Below are 20,825 nucleotides of genomic sequence, written 5' to 3' on the forward strand. Positions count from 1 at the left end.
AAACGTTTGTTTGCGGACCGCCATGACATCATAGAATAATCAAATCAAATGTATTTGTCACATACACATGGTTAGCAGATGTTAATACGAGTGTAGCGAAATGTTTTTTTTTTTTTAAAGTTCTTCCCGACTGTATGTAATAAAACCTAATATTTCCCGGGGTAACAATGTAAGAAATAACACAAAAACAAAACACTGCATCGTTTCCTAGGAACGCGAAGCAAGGCGGCCATCTCTGTCGGATTCGGAAGTACAGAATCAGCAGAAGGAGGAGTGATTTTTTTATTTTATTTTTTAGGAGTGATCTCTGGGCGTTAGAAAATTCAGAGCGTTGTCAGATTGTCCGTTTGTAAATTCAAAGCGGTTCGCACATCGGGCGCACACTGAACGCTCTGCCTGGGGAATAGGGTTGATTCGAGCGTTTTGACCTCAACGGCAGTTAAGCACCAACAATTTAATTACGTTTTTTCGCACCTTTACTGACACCCGTAATATTCAACGGGGTGTTGTGCGTTAGTAAATTCATCAGTTATACTGCGCTCCGGCACACTCATAAGAGAGTGTACTGAAATTGTAGTAGATAGACGCATTACATTTACGAGCGCACCATACTATGGCCAAAATCCATCTCGCTCGGTCTTCTCCGACTGCTGTCCACTAGGCCATTTGGTGGTGAGTGGAAATTCCAACTGGAAGCTTCAGATTTACATCCGGTGAAACATCTGGCTCATTGAGCATGGTTACACGCACACAGTAATACGATTATGTGGATAGTCAGATTAATATAATAGTTTAAAACGTGTACATGCTTTGCAACAAAGATTAACCTAATCAATCTTGTTTACATGGACACACTGAAATTAGGCCACTGATGGGACTTTCAATAAATGCAGAAAATCGACAATCAAATTAAAAGTTCTACCACAGTGACCATGTTCCTTTTTGGTCCGTACATAACGTTTGTGTGAAAATAAGAGGGCATCACGAACAATGTACAAAACAATATAGAAATATCACACAACAAAATACGCCCCAAAAAGTAAACAGCAGGGTGACACAAAACAAGTATTACACTTTAGACAAGTTCCATTTTGACAAACACTTCAGATGTGAAGTCTGAGCACCAACTTTTTAACTACGGCGCGCGGCCTGGTTCGATGTGCATAAAAATCATGTTTCAAATTGCCGCGGTCTTGGAACTAGAATTGTGATCATGTGTATACTGTGCTAATGCAGAAACAAAAAAAAAGAGTAAGGGAGAGAGAGCACTGTGACCCAAAACACAGTTGCAATCTTTCTCCACAGGGCGGTGATCAACCTCCATCTAAATCACTGGCAGGTATGTATCAAATTAGAGTGGTAGAATCAAATCATTTATATATACACTAGATTACATTTTGGGGGTGTTGTTTTGAAGCCACCACACCATCTTGGCACTCCCCCAGCATTGTAAAAAATATTTTGGAAGCTGTCAATGCATTTGTCCACATTTGTTTACCCACATTCACTCCTTTACAGACACCTTAATGCATAATTTTGTGAGCTAACCATAAACTAAACAAAAAAAGAAACGTCCTCTGTCAACTGCGCTTATTTTCAGCAAACTTAACATGTGTAAATATTTGTATGAACATATGATTCAACAACTGACAAACTGAGCAAGTTCCACAGACATGTGACTAACAGAAATTGAATAATGTGTCCCTGGGGGGGGGTCGTCAAAATCAAAACTAACAGTCAGTATCTGGTGTGGCCACCAGCTGCAGTAAGTACTGCAGTGCATCTCCTCCTCATGGACTGCACCAGATTTGCCAGTTGTTGCTGTGAGATGTTACCCACCTGCAAGTTCCCAGAAATTTCTGGGGGGAATGGCCCTAGCCCTCACCCTCCGATCCAACAGGTCCCAGACGTGCTCAATGGGATTGAGATCTGGGCTCTTCGCTGGCCATGGCAGAACACTTACCTGTGTTGCAGGAAATCACGCACAGAACGAGCAGTATGGCTGGTGGCATTGTCTTGCTGGAGGGTCATGTGAAGATGAGCCTGCAGGAAGGGTTCCACATGAGGGAGGAGGATGTCTTCCCTGTAACGCAGTGTTGAGATTGCCTGCAATGACAAGTTCAGTCCGATGATGCTGTGACACACTACCCCAGACCATGACAGACCCTCCACCTCCAAATCAATCCTGCTCCAGAGTACAGGTCTCAGTGTAACGCTCTTTCCTTCGACGATAAACGAGAATCCGACCATCCCCCCTGATGAGACAGAACCACGACTCGTCAGTGAAGAGCACTTTTTGCCAGTCCTGTCTGGTCCAGTGTGTTTGTGCCCATAGGCAACGTTGTTGCCGGTTATGTCTGGTGAAGACCTGTCTTACAATAGGCCTACAAGCCCTCAGTCCAGCCTCTCTCAGCCTATTGCAGACAGTCTAAGCACTGATGGAGGGATTGTGCATTCCTGGTGTAACTCGGGCAGTTGTTGTTGCAATCCTGTACCTGTCCCGCAGGTGTGATGTTCGGATGTACCGATCCTGTGCAGTTGTTGTTACACATGGTCTGCCACTGTGAGGACGATCAGCTGTGCATCCCGTCTCCCTGTAGTGCTGTCTTAGGTGTCTCATAGTACGGACATTGCAATTTATTGCCATATCTGCGGTCCTCATGCCTCCTTGCAGCATGCCTAAAGCACGTTCACGCAGATGAGAAGGGACCCTGGGCATCTTTCTTTTGGTGTTTTTCAGAGCCAGTAGAAAGGCCTCTTTAGTGTCCTAACTGTGACCTTAATTGCCTACTGTCTGTAAACTTTTAGTGTCCTAATAACCGTTCCACAGGTGCATGTTCATTAATTGTTTATGGTTCATTGAACAAGCATGGGAAACAGTGTTTAAACCATTTACATTGAAGATCTGTGAAGTTATTTGGATTTTTACAAATTATCGTTGAAAGACAGGGTCCTGAAAAAGGGAGTTTACAAATAAAACATTTTCCTTAAAGTATAATGTACTGTTACTGTCCCCAATACAACAACAAAGAATGTCATTTTGTCCTTGAAACATTCCTATGGAGGACTGCGTCTTCTGGGGAGTGCCAATATGGCCCACCAGTGGCTTTGAAGCCCCTCATTGGCCAATACATAGCATCAGCAATTCAGGGTTTATATACAGTGCCTTCAGAAAGTATTGGGACCCCTTGACTTTTTCCACATTTTGTTAGGTTACAGCCTCATTTTAAAATAGATCACTTTTTTTCTCTCATCAATTTACACACAATACCCCACAATGACAAAGCAAAGACAGGACTTCGGATTTTTCTAATGATTAAAATTTAAACTGAAATATAATTTACTTAAGTATTCAGACCTTTTTCTCAGTACTTTCTTGAAGCACCTTTGCAGCGATTACAGCGGAAAGTCTTCTTGGGTATGACGCTACAAGCTTGGCACAACTGTATTTGGGGAGTTTCTCTCATTCTTTTCTTCAGATACTCTCAAGCTCTGTCAGGTTAAATGGGGAGCATTGCTGCACAGCTATTTTCAGGTCTCTCCAGAGATGTTAGATCGAGTCTGAGCTCTGGATGGGCCACTCAAGAACATTCAGAGCCTTGTCCCAAAGCCACTCTTGCGTTGTCTTGGCTGTGTGCTTAGAGTCGTTGTCCTGTTGGAAGGTGAACCTTCTCCCCAGTCTGAGGTCCTGAGTGCTCTGGAGCAGGTTTTATCAAGGATCTCTTTCTACTTTGCTCCGTTCATCTTTGCCTCAATTCTGACTAGTCTCCATTCCCTGCCACTGAAAAACGAGCAAAGTACAAAAGAGATCCTTGATGAAAACCTGCTCCAGAGCACACAGGATTTCAGACTGGGGTGAAGGTTCACCTTCCAACAGGACAACGACTCTAAGCACACAGCCAAGACAACGCAAGAGTGGCTTTGGGACAAGGCTCTGAATGTTCTTGAGTGGCTCATCCAGAGCTCAGACTTTAACTCAATCTAACATCTCTGGAGAGACCTGAAAATAGCTGTGCAGCAAAGCTCCCCATCCAACCTGACAGAGCTTGAGAGGATCTGCAGAGAATAAATGGGAGAAACTCCCCAAATACAGGTTTGCCAAGCTTGTATCGTCATACCCAAGAAGACTCAAGGCTTTAATTGCTGCCAAAGATGCTTCATCAAAGTACTGTTTTGGCAAGTGAGTTAGGACTACTTTGTGCATGAAACAAGTACTTTTTCCAACAATTGTTTAGATTATTTCACAGTATCACAATTCCAATGGGTCAGAAGTTTACATTCACTAAGTTGACTGTGCCTTTGAACAGCTTGGACAATTCCAGAAAATGTCATGGCTTTAGAAGCTTCTGATAGGCTAATTGACATAATTTTAGTCAATTGGAGGTGTACCTATGGATGTATTTCAAAGCCTACCTTCCAACTCAGTGCCTCTTTGCTTGACATCATGGGAAAATCAGCCAAGACCTCAGAAAAAAAATGGTAGACCTCCATAAGTCTGGTTCATCCTTGGGAGCAATTTCCAAATGCCTAAAGGTACCACATTCATCTCCACAAACAATAGTATGCAAGTAAAAACACCATGGGACCACGCAGCAGTCATACCGCTCAGGAAGGAGCCGCGTTCTGTTTCCTAGAGATGAACGTACTTTGGTGTGAAAAGTGCAAATCAATCCAAGAACAACAGCAAAAGGACCTTGTGAAGATGCTGGAGGAAACAAGTATCTATATCCACAGTAAAACGCGTCCTATAAATCGACATAACCTGAAAGACCGCTCAGCAAGGAAGAAGCCACTGCTCCAAAACCGCCATAAAAAGCCAGACTACGGTTTGCAACTGCACACGGGGACAAAGATCATACTTTTTGGAGAAATGTCCTCTGGTCTGATGAAACAAAAATAGAACCGTTTGGCCATAATGACCATTGTTATGTTGAGGAAAAAGGGGGAGCTGAACACCACCATCCCAACAGTGAAGCACGGGGGTGGCAGCATCATGTTGTGTGGGTGCTTTGCTGCAGGAGGGACTGGTGCACTTCACCAAATAGATGGCATCATGAAGTTAAAGCTTGGTCGCAAATGGGTCTTCCAAATGGACAATGACCCCAAGCATACTTCCAAAGTTGTTACAAAATTGGCTTAAGGACAACAAAGTCAAGGTTTTGGAGTGGCCATCACAAAGCCCTGACCTCAATCCCATATTCAATTTGTGGGCAGAACTGAAAAAGCATGTGCGAACAGAGAGGCCTACAAACCCGACTCAGTTACACCATCTCTGTCAGGAGGAATGGGCAAAAATTCACCCAACTTATTGTGGGAAGCTTGTGGAAGGCTACTCAAAACAGGTGACCCAAGTAAAACAATTTAAAGGCAATGCTACCATATACTAAGTGAGTGTATGTAAACTTCTGATCCACTGGGAATGTGATGAAAGAAATTAAAGCTGAAATATATCATCCTCTACTATTATTCTGACATTTCACATTCTTAAAATAAAGTGGTGATTCTCACTGACCTAAGACAGGGAATTGTTGCTAGGATTAAATGTCAGGAATTGTGAAAAACTGAGTTTAAATGTGTTGAGGTGTATGTAAACCTCCGACTTCAACTGTAAGTAAATGTCATATCAGTTATTTATTTGTAATATATTAGCAAAAATGTCTAAAGTCCTATTTGTCCTTTGTCATTGTTGGGTAGTGTGTGTAGATTGAGGGGGGAAAAATTATTTAATCCATTTTAGAATAATGCTATAACCTAACAAAATGTGGAAAAATGTCAAGGGGTCTGAATCATTTCCGAAGGCACTGTAAGTGCAAACACATACGTCAAATCTCAAAAACCAAGAGTTAGGGGAAAATGAGAATGTGTATGATAAAATTCGTACAACATACCAGCTGTACGAATTAGGGTGACACTAAACTCACGCTCGGAAGAATACACATTTATTAATCCAAACAAAAGCAGGATAAGTTGAAAGCAGAGCTAAAACCTTTCTTGTAAACCCCAAAGGGGTCAAACCTGATCTCTTATAAAGAGAGACTGACATTGGAAGATTCAAATGCATCAACCTGAATATATTTGTTTCTTTCTACCCAAAATATACACATTCTTGTTGGGCCAATGATAGAGGGTCCACTTCAGTGATCAGAACCTCTACAGCTGTTTCAAACCACCAGAGTATGCCTAAATTTCACATGCAGGTCTAAGTATTGACCAGAGACATACTAAAATCCATTTTCTTACTACATCTGTGTCCCAAATATTAATGAAGGCTAGTTAATTTGTTTGTCTCCTTTTCTTCAAAATCACTGATCTGACCAGGCTGGATAGGTCAAATTAATCATTATTTGGCCTTTCCATCATATTGCTTTCTTTTCACCATTCAGATCAGTGCCTTTAAAACTAAATGGACACATCGTATTAAGAGAACTGGATTCGGCTGTTTAGACATCATTTGAACTCCACACAGCATAGACCTGCCACCAGAAAATTATTAGCTAAAATAAAACAAGTAAAAACCAAAGCACACTTGAAACACACAACCACAAAAGAAAAAAAATATACGAATAATTGCTTGAATAAACTCAGTCACACAACCTAACATCAACTTGACAGACAGTGAAACCAGGGGAGAATACGTCATTTAGCAGTCGCTCTTTATCCAGAGCGATTTACAAAAGCAACCTGTTCCCCGCACATTGACTCTGTACCTGTACCCCCTGTATAGAAGTTACGCTATTGTTATTTTACTGCTGCTCTTTAACTGCTTGTTACTTTTATTTCTTATTTGTATTTTTTTAACAGCGTTGTTGGTTATGGGCTTGTAAGTAAGCATTTCACTTTAAAGGTCTACCTACACCTGTTGTATTCGGTGCATGTGACTAATAAAATTAGATTTGAAGTGCCTTGCTCAAGGGCACATTGACAGATTTTTCACTTAGTCGGCCCGGGGATTCGAACCAGTGACCTTTTGGTTATTGGCCCAAAAGCTCTTAACCGCTAGGCTACCTGCTGAATTGTGAGCAGTTCATAACGCAGGACATTACAGCTAAACCAATTTTATAGAGTCACAAGTTTATCATTGAGCCACATTTCAAGTGAATTTGGTATCAGTGTATTCTATTGCGTTTCATATCAATTTTAGTTGGTCTAGCGAGGCCTATACTTGTCAAGTTAAATAATAAATACTGATATTTGCTGCCTTGAAGCAAATAAAGGCTTTGGTTTGGCAAATGGACAATATAATGCTTACCGAGTTAGGCCTTTTCTATCATCAGCACACATTTCATGTCCCTCCCTTGTTCAAATACATGACTTGAGCTCATCAGCCTTACCACAGGCTACCATAAAATACTTTCCCAGTTGAAATCAAGAGGACTTAAAGTTAAGAATAGCAGAAAACAGCACTTGCAGCATGCCACTAACAAACCTCAAAACAAATAAGAATACAAACAAGACATCAAAATCAAATAAAAAAACTGGAGAAATAATAAAAGCAACAAACTGTAACCTCTGGACTTAAAATCCCACCTCTTAGATGTAACAGACTTTATTCAAACCGCAAGAGTGTTTCACTGCACTGAATCCAAAATAACCTCTCATTTAGTAACAGTTACCACAGCAACAACAGAATCAGTCAACCAAATATTTTCTGAGTAGTGAGGAAATGTGATTAAAATAACAAAAAGAAAACAAAAAATGTAAAAGAGTGAGGAAATTCAATAAATGAAAACTGTCATTGTAAAAAGAAAACTGCAGCTAGATACAGGTAACTGCCAAAATAAAAGAAATGCCAACAAAATACCAGAACAGCTTCAATGCCCCTGGGCATAGATTCCACAAGTGTCTGAAACTCTATTGGAGGGATGCAACACCATTCTTCCACAAGAAATGCCATAATTTGGTGTTTTATTGATGGTGGTGAAAAAGGCCGTCTCAGGCGCCGCTCCAGAATCTCCCATAAGTTTTCAATTGGGTTGAGATTAGAGGGGTATACTACAAAGCAGGCTCAATGAGATAGCCAGCTAACTTTGATAAAACAACCAGAAATAACGATTGGTTTTCTGGTTCATTAAGACAGCTAAACTTATTTGGTTGTCGAGTCAATTAGACCATGCCCATATCAAGCTTATCTTTCTAAAAAATAAAGTTATTTCAGAACATTTATGTACCCGAGACAGTTATTTCAGAACATTTAGGCAAGTTAGCTGGCTAACTCCTTGATCATGCTTTGTAGTATACCCTTCTGGTAACTGACAGACACACACTAAACCCCCCACTAAACACCCACACTAAACCCCCTACGCACCTTTGACACCCCTTTTCTAGCCATGTTAGCCAAAGTACTGGTCAACTGGGATTGTTTATACATGGATGGGATAGGATGTTAATTGCTTAATTAACTCAGGAACCACACATGTGGAAGCACCTGCTTTCAGGGCCCTAAATTCAAATGTTTCATTGGTAACTTAAAGATGGGAGCACCAAATTAAATTTAGGAGCACCAGAAAAGTTGATTGAGATTGGGCCTATATTGCTACATTTTCACAGGCAGATCAATTCTGATATTTTTTCCACCTATTGTTCTTTTGATCAATCACATAGGATCTTTTCAAATCAGATCTTTTTCAGAGCTGATCTGATTGGAAAGACCAAAGACCAATTAGTGATTTTTTTTTTAATCAGAATTTGGCTGCCTGTGTAAATGCAGCCTACGAATTCTAGCTACTTCTGAAGCACGTTGTGACCTAGAAACCAATATGGAACACTGTAAACGCATTTGTTTATTATAAAAGCTAAAACGATGATACGAATACCTGTCATTGAAATAAAGTAATTTGTGGAATATTGTCTACATTTGGTGTAAAAGCAGCATTTTCCTATTGAGATGCATTACATAGAAAATTGTACACGGTCTCCTTAAAAACATCAGGTTTGTGATGTTGACATGCAAGATATCTGTCATTCATTCACTGCTATGATCACTGATCTCCTGAAGAAGCTACCCCTTTTCCTTTCTTTCTGTTACCAGGTTGTTAGCTAGCTAGCGAACAAGGTAACATGACTGAACAAAGTGTAAACAAAAGGTTGTCGACGCGTGAGTAGTTTTAGAACGGCCCACGACATGGTTTATGAATCTAAAACGCGGTCCCGGCGAGCCGCTCAGCTATAGGAAGATACAAATGTTGTGCCGGTAAAATTGGTCAGATCTTTTGACCTCGTTGAGCTAGAATCAAGCTGTTTTCACTGTAGTAATAGTGCAACCATGATGCTAACCAATCTAAATGTGGAGCCCTGCCTGCTTTCAATATACTTTATTTAATTTACTCAAGTGTTTCCTTTATTTTGGCAATTACTAGTATATACACTAGTATTCGCTCATGTCATTCTGTATTAAATCTGAATAGGTATTCTTTCAAAAATACTTTGTCTGCATAGGCAACAGGTCCACCGACAGGGGGCTCAACAACCCACAGTTCCCATGTGGAAGTCAGTGGATCCCAAGATCCTTTAATTTTATTGCCTTTCTCTGAGCCCCTTCTTCAAAGTACTGCAGTCAGAAAGCCATGGAGCACCAGATGAGAGGAGGCCATGTCCATTCCTCACTCTTCTGAGAGAAACCACACCACGCAACAAGTCTTTTACAATATAAAAGGGCACGGGCCACAGTGGCCATCCTGTCTGTCTGTCTTTTAGCCCTGGGAGTGAGAGGCAGCCAAGCCAGGTAGGTACCCCCAGACTCCCCTCACTCCACAGAGGCGTTGCTGCTGGCCTTGACCACGGACCCGGCCCGGCTGATCTGCAGCCAGGGCAGCTTGGCACAGTTCTTGAAGAGCTGCTCGATGGCGATGTGGCGAACATGCAGTTCCGACGCCAGTGAGTCTTTTTCCTGCACAGCCACTGTCAGCTCTTCAAACACCTCTGTAGGGGAGAGGAAACAGAACAGAGATTAGTACAGTGCAGGGTCTCTCTCTTAGGGATGTTACAGTGACCGTATTACCTCCACACCGGTCACGAGTCATGTTAACAGTCAAATTCCACATGACCGTTTAGTCATGGTAACTAGGCTTCTCCAAGCTCTGATGCTGCTGATGGTCATTAGTAGCCTACCAAACTTGTTAACTGCCTGGTACATAAGCACTCCATTGTCCCTCTAATCACTCTGACATCAATGCAAATGTAATCAGAAAATCAAATCAAACACTTCATAAAAGCCCATGAGCTTACGTTGCGCAACATTTCTATAGGCTATGCAATTGCGTGAGAAAAAAAGTTGATGGCCTGTATTAAAAAGGAAGAGGATCCATCAGCCTTCTGTAGGCTATGCCTCCTATATTTAATTTCTCAACATTCCTAATATTAAGCACATTGTTTCGCTTGTAACATTTTAATTTAACAAAGGCAAGTCAGTTAAGAACAAATTCTTATTTACAATGACAATCTACCGGGGAACAGTGGGTTAAACTGCCTCGATCAGGGGCAGAACGACAGATTTTTACCTAGTCAGTAACCTTTTGGTTACTGGCCCAACACTAACCACTAGCCTACCTGCGGCTTTACAACAGGAGTATAGTCTACCTAGCTGGCATGAAAATTAACCACAGGAAAAGCGTACTCCATTCACTATTTAAGTCCATAGATTACATATTTGTTCCCCCTGACCCTGTTTTCCGAGACAGGTACATGATAATGGTCAATTTTTAATCAAAATTAATTTCACAGATATATGTAAAGACTAGATTAAATGTATATTCACTTGTGAATGATGCCCAGCGTGTGCAGTAAAGCAAGAAACAGTGCATGCCTTTTTTTTCTAATCATAGTTGCACACCTCATATAGCCTATCCCATAGGCCTATATGTTTTGACAAGCTTTGTATCACAACTAACGTGGCCAAATAACTTCTTAAATGAAGCACATTAATCCGCTTTACAACAGGTGGGTGTAGAGCCTACGTAGGCATACGTAGGCGGCGCATGAGTGAGCTTCAAGTTTGGGGAAGATAAATTACCATAAAAATGCACCTCTGCAATAAAGCATTACACGCATAATTGCATTTGTGGTCACATTTAAGAATGGTGGTATCCCGCAGTGTGCTCATTGCTGCGCTTACAATGTGAAGAAATAGCCTAATAGTTTATCAACATTTTAAGCTAAACGTCCTGATCGGTTGCATCAGCCTCATTGCTTTTAAAACGTTTTTTTAATGCTAGTGGCTGTATTAATTTGGGATCTATCGCATCCCACAACTGTCACAGACTATATTTGGAATATTTATTTATCTATCACATAGAAGAGAATAGGTCAAGGTTTGTACTATGGGGGATAGTAGATTGACATAGGCTAGAGCTTTTGCTGTTTGGTAGGCCTACTCATCTTGTTGGCTGACAAAAAATAAATGTGTACAGTTCTTCTAACGTCTTCAATTCGTGCCTCGGAATTCGATAGGCACATGCGCAGTTGCGTCCCCGATGTGTCGGTCTTCACTTGCAGCCTACTTTGGAGCTGACATGCCTGTGAGAAGGTCGCGATCAAGTGACGGGCATTGGCTAATGAGAATTTAGATATATGAGAGCCATGTGAGTGAGGTACTTCGGAGCACCGGAATTAGCAGCCGGCAGAAGCCCAGGGGCACAGCGGCCACTGGCCGCAAAAGGCATGGAGGTTGCCGCCGGGAAATTCGAGGATTTATCAAGTTCCTGTCAAATTGTGAATAAGAGACTAATGGAGTGCAGTCTGTGCAAGAAACAAAGCAGAGCTCATGCCTTTCATGCAACTTTTTTTCAAATCATCATTAGTCACATCATGCAGCCTTACAATGTATTAAAAATCAAAACATATAGCCCAACATTTGTATCACAACTAAAGTTACATAAATAACTAAATTAAGCATATAGGAGTACCTGTTTCTTTGTTAACCACTCAACACAGAATAGCCACATGTGCACATTCTCTCAAATCGTTTGGAGAAAATATATACTTTCTATTTTATTCAGCTATGTTCAATTGTATTCTTCATACTATAGAATAAAATAAAAGAATGCTACAGAATTCTAAGCAAATCTTGTCTGCTAAATAAATTAATTAGTGTAGCCCACTGGCATATCCAGATCAACATTAGAACAACTCAGAGGTCGTTATCTGCTCTTCTGAAATGGACTACATTTTTTTCACATCATGTTTTTTTAGACAGGTCTAAAATAAATCATTGATAATAGGTTATATTAAATTGATTTATACTTTTAAATGTAGATGTTCCAAAGGTCTGCATCAGCGGCTTGTAGGCTATATGTGGAAGCCAGGAGATGCTAAACATGTTTATGTTAATTTACAGTCAATTACAGTGAGACCGGCAGTTACAGTAGAAGTCTACATACACCTTTGCCAAATACATTTAAACTCAGTTTTTCACAATTCCTGACATTTGATCCTCGTAAAAATTCCCTGTCTTAGGTCATTCAGGATCACCACATTATTTTAAGAATGTGAAATGTCAGAATAATAGTAGAGAGAATTATTTATTTCAGCTTTTATTTCTTTCATCACATTCCCAGTGGGTCAGAAGTTTACATACACTCAATTAGTATTTGGTAGCATTGCCTTTTAATTGTGTAACTTGGGTCAAATATTTCAGGTTGCCTTCCACAAGCTTCCCACAATAAGTTGGGTGAATTTTGGCCCATTCCTCCTGACAGAAATGGTGTAACTGAGTCAGGTTTGTAGGCTTCCTTGCTCGCACACGCTTTTTCAGTTCTGCCCACAAATGTTCCATAGGATTGAGGTCAGAGCTTTGTGATGGCCACTCCAATACCTTGACTTTGTTGTCTTTAATCCATTTTGCCACAACTTTGGAAGTATGCTTGGGGTAATTGTCCATTTGGAAGACCCATTTGTGACCAAGCTTTAACTTCCTGACTGATGTCTTGAGATGTTGCTTCAATATATCCACATAATTTTCGTTCCTCATGATGCCGTCTATTTTGTGAAGTGCACCAGTACCTCCTGCAGCAAAGCACCCACACAACATGATGCTGCCACCCCCGTGCTTCACAGTTGGGATGGTATTCTTTGGCTTGCAAGCCTCCCCCTTTTTCCTCCAAACATAACGATGGTCATTATGGCCAAACAGTTCTATTTTTGTTTCATCAGACCAGAGGACATTTCTCCAAAAAGTATGATCTTTGTCCCCATGCGCAGTTGCAAACCGCAATCTGGCTTTCTTATGGCGGTTTTGGAGCAGTGGCTTCTTCCTTGCTGAGCGGCTTTTCAGGTTATGTCGATATAGGAGTCGTTTTACTGTGGATATAGATACTTTTGTACCGGTTTCCTCCAGCATCTTCACAAGGTCCTTTGCTGTTGTTCTGGGATTGAATTGCTCTTTTCACACCAAAGTACGTTCATCTCTAGGAGACAGAACGCGTCACCTTCCTGAGCGGTATGACGGCTGCGTGGTCCCATGGTGTTTATACTTGCGTACTATTGTTTGTACAGATGAACATGGTACATTCAGGCATTTGGAAATTGCTCCCAAGGATGAACCAGACTTGTGGAGGTCTACAATTTTATTTGGAGGTCTTGGCTGATTTCTTTTGATTTTCCCATGATGTCAAGCAGAGGCACTGAGTTTGAAAGTAGGCCTTGAAATACATCCACAGTTACACCTCCAATTGACTCAAATTATGTCAATTAGCCAGAAGCTTCTAAAGCCATGACATTTTCTAGAATTTTCCAAGCTGTTTAAAGGCACAGTCAACTTAGTGCATGTAAACTTCTGACCCACTGGAATTGTGATAGTGAATTATAAGTGAAATAATCTGTATACAATTGTTGAAAATATTACGTGTCGTGCACAAAGTAGATGTCCTAACTGACTTGCCTATAGTTTGTTACCAAGAAATTTGTGGAGTGGTTGAAAAATAAATTAATGACTAACCAAAAGTGTATGTAAACTTCCGACTTCAACTGTATTTGCTTGACAACCACCAGCCACAGCCCTACTCTCGCACAAAAACACACACACAGAGCAAAAGAGCAACGAGATCAATGCAGGCCAGGGACCACACACCCAGAAATCAAATCAAACAGATTAAGCAGAGGGTGCAGACAGCGATGACAACGCAGTACTACCAATACATAACACCACCATACAATCTCAAAAACACAACGTCACATCAAAGACACACCAGCATAGAAGAGATGCAAGAAAACACTAATGAGGCACATTCAGTTCCATCTATTTATGGACATTTACAAGCATTTAAAACAAGAGACTTAAAACCAATGCATGCGCTAAAGCACTCTTCTATAGATGATTAATGCAAAGGAATAATTTAGACATCTGTTCACAGTTCACTTCAATCGATGGCTATGAAAGTGTCTCTTACTTTGAATCTGTAGCAGCAGCTGCCCATTCAGCTGGTGGAGCTCGTCCACACTCATTTTAATCACTGGAAGATAAAACACACAGATTGGGTCACAAAACAAGAGCAACACAGCATGGCATGTTTGATCAAATAAATGAACCAACTAAAGCAACTTAAGGCACTGGGGGGATTCCGACCAGAGTTAAGCATGCATAAATGGAACGCAATTCCCCTTTTATGCACCTTTCACTCTACACGTATTCTGAACTATTAGTTTGGGGTGGATATCAAAGAAATTAAGAAGTCACAGAGGTGTTTACAGATAAACTGTATTCTGACCTTGACTTAATTCCCTCATAATTCCAACACCTTCACGTGCAATAAAATTATGAACAAGGTAGGGCAACCTGTCGGTTCCACATCTACTTAAAAAATTTTACTGATAGAAATAACACCATTCTCCATGCACTAATTTACAAATTAATAAGACTGAGTTATTGATAAGAGCTAGGTGAATGTGTGAGTCGTTTGGATAAGCTGGTTGAAAATATAAATTACAATTGTTGATCTATTTTACCTTTTGATTGCTAGAGACAAATGTGAAACCAATAATGTGGCAGCAAACTGAAGCATATCAACATATCAGCTTTTTAACAGCAAAGTTCATGAAATGCTGGTATTATAACCTGAAGGGAAGGAATTTGGAGACCCAAGCTATAGAGTCTCACAGTGGAGGTGTCATAATACCCATAAAACCTAGCGGGCAAACAGGGAAATGGTTCCAATCATTTTCCCACCATACATTTCTTCCATATGGAATTTTAGAAACACTTGAAATAAGGGCTGTGTTTTGTGAAGGCTTACCCTGGCGTGACGTTTTGATAACCATGTAAATCTCTCAGACAAGGTGACTTATCAATATATTTGGCTCTATTTACTCCGATTCAAAAATGCTAATCCCTGCAAGCTTCTGCACATCATCTCTAGCTGGCACCTTTGCTAACATATGTCAAGTTCTCAATTTTCCATTTAAAAGACATTTTGCCTATTTATTAATTACTACATTTAGTGAACATTAGATAGTTAATCCAGAGCTTCTTACCTTTTCCTCAATTTGGCAGTCTTATCCAGATCATCATGGCATTTGTAGTTCTTCATGATAGCCACATTAGCAGCTAATTAGCATTTCATTTTGGGGGGTTAAATACAGGTGAATATATTGATTAAAAAAAAGTCCTTGTCCTAGAGAAATTTACATGGTTATCAAAATGTCATGCCAGGGTAAACCTACACGAAACACAGCCCTTATGTTAAGTTTCTAAAATCCCCTATGGGAAAAATGATAGGAACCATTTCCCTGTTCGACCGCTAGGTTTTATGGGTATTATGACTTGTACTGTGGTACTCTACAGGCTTCTGTAGCCATGGCAAATGACAGTATAGCGCCAAAACTACCAAGTTGATTTATGACTTCTAGAATGGTTTAATTATACAGTTGAAGTCAGAAGTTTACATACACCTCAGCCTCCCGGGTGGCGCAGTGGTTAAGGGCGCTGTACTGCAGCGCCAGCTGTGCCATCAGAGTCCCTGGGTCTTGTCTCATCGCGCACCAGCGACTCCTGTGGCGGGCCGGGCGCAGTGCCAGGTGCACGGTGTAGCCTCCGACACATTGGTGCGGCTGGCTTCCGGGTTGGAGGCGCGCTGTGTTAAGAAGCAGTTGTGTATCGGGGGACGCATGACTTTCAACCTTAGTCTCTCCCGAGCCCGTACGGGAATTGTAGCAATGAGACAAGATAGTAGCTACTAACAATTGGATACAATGAAATTGGGGAGAAAAAAGGGGTAAAAAAAATAAATAAAAAGTTTACATACACCTCAGCCAAATACATTTAAGCTCAGTTTCACAATAGCCTAGTAACAATTCCCTGTCTTAGGATAGTTAGGATCACCACTTTATTTAATATTAGGGAGAATTATTTATTTCAGCTTTTATTTATTCCCAGTGGGTCAGAAGTTTACATACATTCAATTAGTATTTGGTAGTATTGCCTTTAAATTGGGTCAAACGTTTTGCCTGGCCTTCCACAAGCGTCCCTCAATAAGTTGGGTGAATTTTGGCCCATTCCTCCGGACAAAGATGGTGTAACCGAGTCAGGTTTGTATGCCTCCTTGCTCGCACAGGCTTTTTCAGTTCTGCCCACAAATTTTCTATAGGGTTGAGGTCAGGGATTTGTGATAGTCCCTCCAATACCTTGACTTTGTTGTCCTTAAGCCATTTTGCCACAACTTTGGAAGTATGCTTGGGGTCATTGTCCATTTGGAAGACCCATTTGCAACCAAGCTTTAACTTCTTAACTGATGTCTTGAGATGTTGCTTCAATACATCCACATCATTTTCCTCATGATGCCATCTATTTTGTGAAGTGCACCAGTACCTCCTGCAGCAAAGCACCCACACAACATGATGCTGCCACCCCCGTGCTTCACGGTTAGGATGGTGTTCTTCAGCTTGCAAGCCCCCCTCCCTTTCCTCTAAACATAACAATGGTCATTATGGCCAAACAGTTCTATTTTTGTTTCATCAGACCAGAGGACATTTCTCCAAGACGTAAAGTCTTTGTCCCCATGTGCAGTTGCAAACCGTAGTCTGGCTTTTTTATTGCGGTTTTGGAGCAGTGGCTTCTTCCTTGCTGAGCGGTCTTTCAGGTTATGTCGATATAGGACTCATTTTACTGTGGATATAGATACTTTTGTATACTTTTGTACCGGTTTCCTCGAGCATCTTCACAAGGTCCTTTTGCTGTTGTTCTGGGATTGAATTGCACTTTTTGCACCGAAGTACATTCATCTCTAGGAGACAGAATGAGTCTCCTTCCTGAGCGGTATGATGGCTACGTGGTCCCATGGTGTTTATACTTGCGTACTATTGTTTGTAGAGATGAACGTGGTACCTTCAGGAGTCTGGAAATTGCTCCCAAGGATGAACCAGACTTGTGGAGGTCTACAATTTTCTTTCTGAGGTCTTGGTTGATTTTCCATGATGTCAAGCAAAGAGGCACTGAGTTTGAAGGTAGGCCTTAAAATACATCCACAGGTACACCTCCAATAGGCTAATTGACATCATGTGTCAATCAGAAGCTTCAAAAGCCATGACATCATTTTCTGGAATTTTCAATGCTTTTTAAAGGCACAGTCAAACACTTAGTGACCCAATGGAATTGTGATACAGTGAATTAAAAGTGAAATAATCTTTCTGTAAACAATTGTTGGAAATATTACTTGTGTCATGCACAAAGTAGATGTCCTAAACGACTTGACAAAACTATAGTTTGTTAACAAGAAATTTGTGGAGTGGTTGAAAAACGAGTTTTAATGACTCCAACCTAAAATGACTCCAACCTAAGTGTATGTAAACTTCCGACTTCAACTGTATGCCCAGACTTTTCACTGTACTTAACAAAAATTGATAGTGTGTTAAATTTGGAGTCACCGTCAGTTATTGCCGTATACATTTATAAACTGTCACTTTAGTGTTAGTTTCCTTACATTTTGCATCATTCCATTGTTAGTTTACCTTTCTCTCCTCTCACGTCCGTGTGGTTGTTCCTGAGGATCGCTAGCAATAGTGGATCATATTAGGCTAACATATTACAAGTTGTGCAATAATTTTGGACATGTAGCCTATTTTAATCATTATGGAACGCAGACCATATGTAGCAGCAAACCTGAAGCATGTTTAACAATGGCTGGACTGTTGTCATCACAGTTCCATGATTAGTGCTGATTATTCAGGTAGATTTTTAGGACTACTGATCAAACCCTATTGTACACTTCTCACCTAATATTTCATGGATTGAACAATTTAATACAGCAACTTTCAGGATGAATCAAACTACTACTTTTGATTCACCAATATATTGTGTGCAAAGGCTCTCCAAACTGTGAAAAACAACATTCTATCCCTAAATATACATTAGTATTTTTTTTATTTTAATCTACCAATTGTTGCGGAAAAGGACACGAATGTGTGTATTATATGGCTTTCTTTCATTGATCCGTAATATTCAGAGGAATTGAGAAAAGTCTGTCGAGACCATTAGAATTAAAAGGTAAACCAAATTTAAAGGGATGGCTTTAGCGAAATGTACCGAAAACCCTATAGGATGAAAACACCACTAAATAATCTTTGTACAGCAAAAGTAGGAGGGTTTTCAGCTGTTAAATTACATTTATTCAGCGTGCAGAAGGGAACCACGCCTGCAAAGCCTGTTATGCACCTGCATAAGGTAAGTCTGAATACCAACTACTGAGAAGTGCATAGAAAAGGCGTACATTTCTTACGTCTGAATCGGACCTTTGTTGCATAGCAACAAACTACGCAGAAAGCGAGAGAAAAGCTAAGGGTCTGAAAGTTACTGTCATAATTTACAAAGGAATGGATTCATCCTCTCTCCAAGAGGGCGTGTAGCAGACAAAAACAAACTTGGTGCTGTGACAGGGCATGGAGAACCCAAGGACACTTTATGAGGTAGGACTAAGAATAACTTTTCTCTGGACAAAGAGAGTGTGTGGTGGTGTGGGGAAAGGAGTGAGAGTGGTGGCTGAGGAGGAATGTGTGAGGATGTACTAAAAACTGGGCCCTGGCCTGCGTCACTAAATTGTCTTGTCCGCCATTTATGAGTAGGGGAAATGGAAGAGATAGCAGACTCCATATAACAAAGATCACAGAGAACAGATAAGAGAGGAGAGAAAGGGGTGCGTTGCATCCCATCTGTTTTCCTCCCTCCCTTTTCAACATCCCTCCTCCCACTCAATGCCACTCTTCAGAGGCTCTAGTCTCACGTGGTCATTTCTCCAAAATCACGTCGTTGTCACGCCTCCCTCGGAGGTCTGAGGAATTTTTTATTGCAAAAACATGTTGAATGGACCGCAGCAAGATCTTTAAAGAACCCTCCCCCACACGCCCGTAGAAGGGGTGCTGTGTGTTATGTGCGTCACTGTTTTCCGTCCGGGTAGTTGTCTATTCTAGTTTAAAGTCATCAAGTGTGGCCGACAGTCTGCGATTTATATTTATTGAAATTGAAAGTGGATTACACTGGTAAAGTCAAATGTCACAAAACGTTCTAAGCCACTCTGGTGACAAACACTTCTCCATTCGTCTCAATTTGTTCTGTCCACATGGCTGCGCTTTGCTGACACTGAAAATATCTTGAAGATTGCCCATTACTTAGATTTGGTAAGAACCCAAAAAACAAGGCAGTGGGAGTACCTATTCAAGTAAGTAAATACATTCAGAAAATGTTAAACTATTCATTATTAGCTAGATAGCCGACTACAATAGGGTCCCTTTGTAGGCTAAATGTCATCAGCTAGCTAACTAACGTGATGTAATCATTGTAAATTAAAAACAGTCTCCAAATGCATTTGTAGATAACAGTTCTAGAAGTAGTTGTCACAACACCAACATTTTGACTTCGATACCGCTACCAGGTTTAGTATCACAATACTCAATACCGTCACAATACTCCATACCAAAACGATACCACGCCAAAAAAAGGCACAAAATGCAAATTGGTCCAGACAGATAAACTTAGCTACTGCTCTGTTCAACTGTTTTGCATCTTTTGAGTTCAATATCATTATATTAAAAATACAGTCATGTATGCATCAATGAATCAATTATACTTTGTTTTTACCAAATCTAACTACATAATGGTAATCATTTATTTGAATGGTAAATCTCTATTGATAAACTGGGTAAATCAAGATGTAACCTAGGCCTGTCCACAATACAGATTAATGCATATTCAATAGGTGTGTGCATGCATTGAGTTATTGAGCTTGTTTTGGCAGATTTCATGGGGCTACAGATGAAACAATCTTTTTCAGTTCCAGTTGGGACTTAATTTTATTGTACTGATCAACAACATTTGCATAAAAGTAAAAGATCATATTTGGGAGAGACTGAATAAGTGTATGAAAAGTTTGTGGGCAATCAACTTTGAAATCAGCATATTTTGCATTATGGTTAGCAAGGAAAGTTAACCTACAAAGCTACCAGTATCTTCTTCCATTGTAAAGTATTTTTGCCAATATAGACATTGTTTTGCGAACAGTAATTAACAGTTCCAACATTTCTACTTACAAAGCATGTAGAGGTCTGTCATTTTTATCATAGGTACACTTCAACTGTGAGAGACGGAATCTAAAAATCTAAAAATCCAGAAAATCACATTGTATGATTTTTAAGTAATTAATTTGCATTTTATTGCATGACATAAGTATTTGATACATCAGAAAAGCAGAACTTAATATTTGGTACAGAAACCTTTGTTTGCAATTACAAAGATCATAAGTTTCCTGTAGTTCTTGACCAGGTTTGCACACACAGCAAGGATTTTGGCCCACTCCTCCATACAGACCTTCTCCAGATCCTTCAGGTTTCGGGACTGTCGCTGGGCAATA

General features: G+C 40.5%; 1 protein-coding gene across 4 annotated transcripts in view; it reads right to left on the reverse strand.

Annotated features, from left to right (window-relative positions):
• Positions 1–5,925: 5,925 nt before the first annotated feature.
• The window catches only part of LOC139418266 (protein EURL homolog), a 53,440-nt gene continuing 38,540 nt past the window's right edge, over positions 5,926–20,825 (reverse strand). For 2 of the 4 annotated variants that reach the window (XM_071167596.1, XM_071167595.1), the window contains exons 4-5: positions 14,382–14,444; positions 5,932–9,918 (exon numbers count right to left, since the gene is read on the reverse strand). In XM_071167596.1, the coding sequence (XP_071023697.1) occupies positions 9,743–9,918; positions 14,382–14,444 (239 nt within the window). In that variant the 3' untranslated portion in view covers positions 5,932–9,742. Of the gene's footprint in view, positions 9,919–13,930; positions 13,992–14,381; positions 14,445–20,825 lie in introns of all 4 variants that reach the window. The other 2 variants (XM_071167597.1, XM_071167594.1) reach the window with 2 other exon arrangements.

This window comes from Oncorhynchus clarkii, chromosome 10 (assembly GCF_045791955.1).
Source record: "Oncorhynchus clarkii lewisi isolate Uvic-CL-2024 chromosome 10, UVic_Ocla_1.0, whole genome shotgun sequence".
NCBI lineage: Eukaryota > Metazoa > Chordata > Actinopteri > Salmoniformes > Salmonidae > Oncorhynchus > Oncorhynchus clarkii.